We start from the raw sequence: 1,558 nt of genomic DNA, 5'->3' as shown, positions 1-1,558 counted from the left end.
GGGGGGATTCAGTGATGGTAACACCATTGAACATCAAGGGGGCGATGGTTAGATTCTCTCTTGTTGGAGACGGTAACCCCCAGGATGTTGATAGTGGGGTGGGGATTCAGTGATGGTAACACCATTGAACGTCAAGGGGGCGATGGTTAGATTCTCTCTTGTTGGAGACAGTAACCCCCAGGATGTTGATAGTGGGGGGTGGGGAGGGACTCGGTGATGGGGAGTATTCCATCACTCTCCTGACCTGGGCTCTGCTTGATGCAGTTACTGAACTTGACACTTGTCCCCTCTCTCTCTCTCCCAGTTTAAATGGTCTCGGAAAGGCTACATCTGGACTCGCTGGAAATTCCAGAATCGGTATGGCGCCCGGCTCGTCCCTCATTTCCCCACTCCCTGCCGGATCGGCTGCGTACCCGGTCCCACAGCTGCCCGTTCGGGGTCTTGAGCTCGATTAAACGCGGAAGGCCCCTCAGAGAGAGGGAAAAAAAACCCCAAATGCTTCACGGAGACCCTTCTGTCCATCATCTGCATGCTTGGGCTAAATCCTCACTCTTCCCGCCCTTCCCTGCCAAAACAGCCCCATCGTCCCATTTCCCTGGCAGCGGGCAGTGCCAGTGGGAACGTCGCCGCGCGGGACAGGGAGTGGGTGCCAACAGTTGTTCGGAATTGGGCCATTTCCAACGCGCTCTCTTTCACCTCGTTCCCCCTCTCCCGTCCCACCACCCGTCTGATCGAGCTCTGTATTTCTTTTCCCTGCTCTCTCTCTCTCTCTCATGCCAGCGTTTTTGACCTGGTGAACATCCACCTCTTCCATGACGCCTCCAACCTCGTGGCGTGGAAAAGCCCCTCCACCTTCCCTGGAAACCGGAGGAAGGCCCTGGGTTACGTGCTGAGCAGGTCAGTGTGTGACTGTCGCATCCTGGGGCGGGGGGGGAACTGTCTCTTTAAATGGGTTGGGGGTGGGGGAGTGTAGAATGGAGGGAAGGGTGGTGGTCATGTGAATTCTGAATTCTGCTCGGCAACAGGTGACTCGGTTGTTTCACTTGGAGGTGGGTCCATAGTGATAGACTAAGGCAGAAACATTAGTGCTGACTGTGGAGAGAGACTGATGGTCTCAAGGCATCTTCTGGAACAGTGTGAGGAACATTAGATCTAATAAACGTAGACCACCTTGGTTTCGAGAGAGAGTGGTGTAGGATCGGAAATTCGGATTCCTACCTGGATACAAGATCCTTACGATTCACAGGGGTGGGGGGGGGAGAGAGAGAGAGAGAGAGATGGAGGGAGAGCTGGAGAGGGAGCAATGGGGCTTGTGAGAGAGAGAGTAAGGGAGGCATAGGTGGGTTGGCGATGGAGAGAGAAAAAGTGAGATGGAGGGAGAGGTGGAGATACAGATGGAAGGAGAGATGGAGATACAGATGGAGGGGGAAAGAGATGGGGAACTGAAGGAGGGAGAGGCGGAGGCAGAGAGATGGAGAGAGATAGAGAGAGAGAGAGGGAGAGAGAGAGAGAGAGACAGACAGACAGAGAGAGAGAGAGGGAGAGAGAGAGAAAGAGA

General features: G+C 54.6%; 1 protein-coding gene across 1 annotated transcript in view; it reads left to right on the top strand.

The window, feature by feature from the left end:
* The window catches only part of LOC122547728 (inositol polyphosphate-5-phosphatase A-like), an 8,889-nt gene that overhangs the window by 2,300 nt on the left and 5,031 nt on the right, over positions 1 to 1,558 (top strand). Inside the window, exons 3-4 of the mRNA XM_043686315.1 lie at positions 305 to 357; positions 781 to 897. Coding sequence (XP_043542250.1) covers positions 305 to 357; positions 781 to 897 — 170 coding nt within the window. The remainder of the gene's footprint in view (positions 1 to 304; positions 358 to 780; positions 898 to 1,558) is intronic.

This window comes from Chiloscyllium plagiosum, unplaced genomic scaffold, assembly GCF_004010195.1.
Source record: "Chiloscyllium plagiosum isolate BGI_BamShark_2017 unplaced genomic scaffold, ASM401019v2 scaf_735, whole genome shotgun sequence".
In the NCBI taxonomy this organism is placed as follows: domain Eukaryota; kingdom Metazoa; phylum Chordata; class Chondrichthyes; order Orectolobiformes; family Hemiscylliidae; genus Chiloscyllium; species Chiloscyllium plagiosum.
Note: the sequence above shows the minus strand (reverse complement) of the source record. Positions and strands in the feature narration are given on the sequence as shown.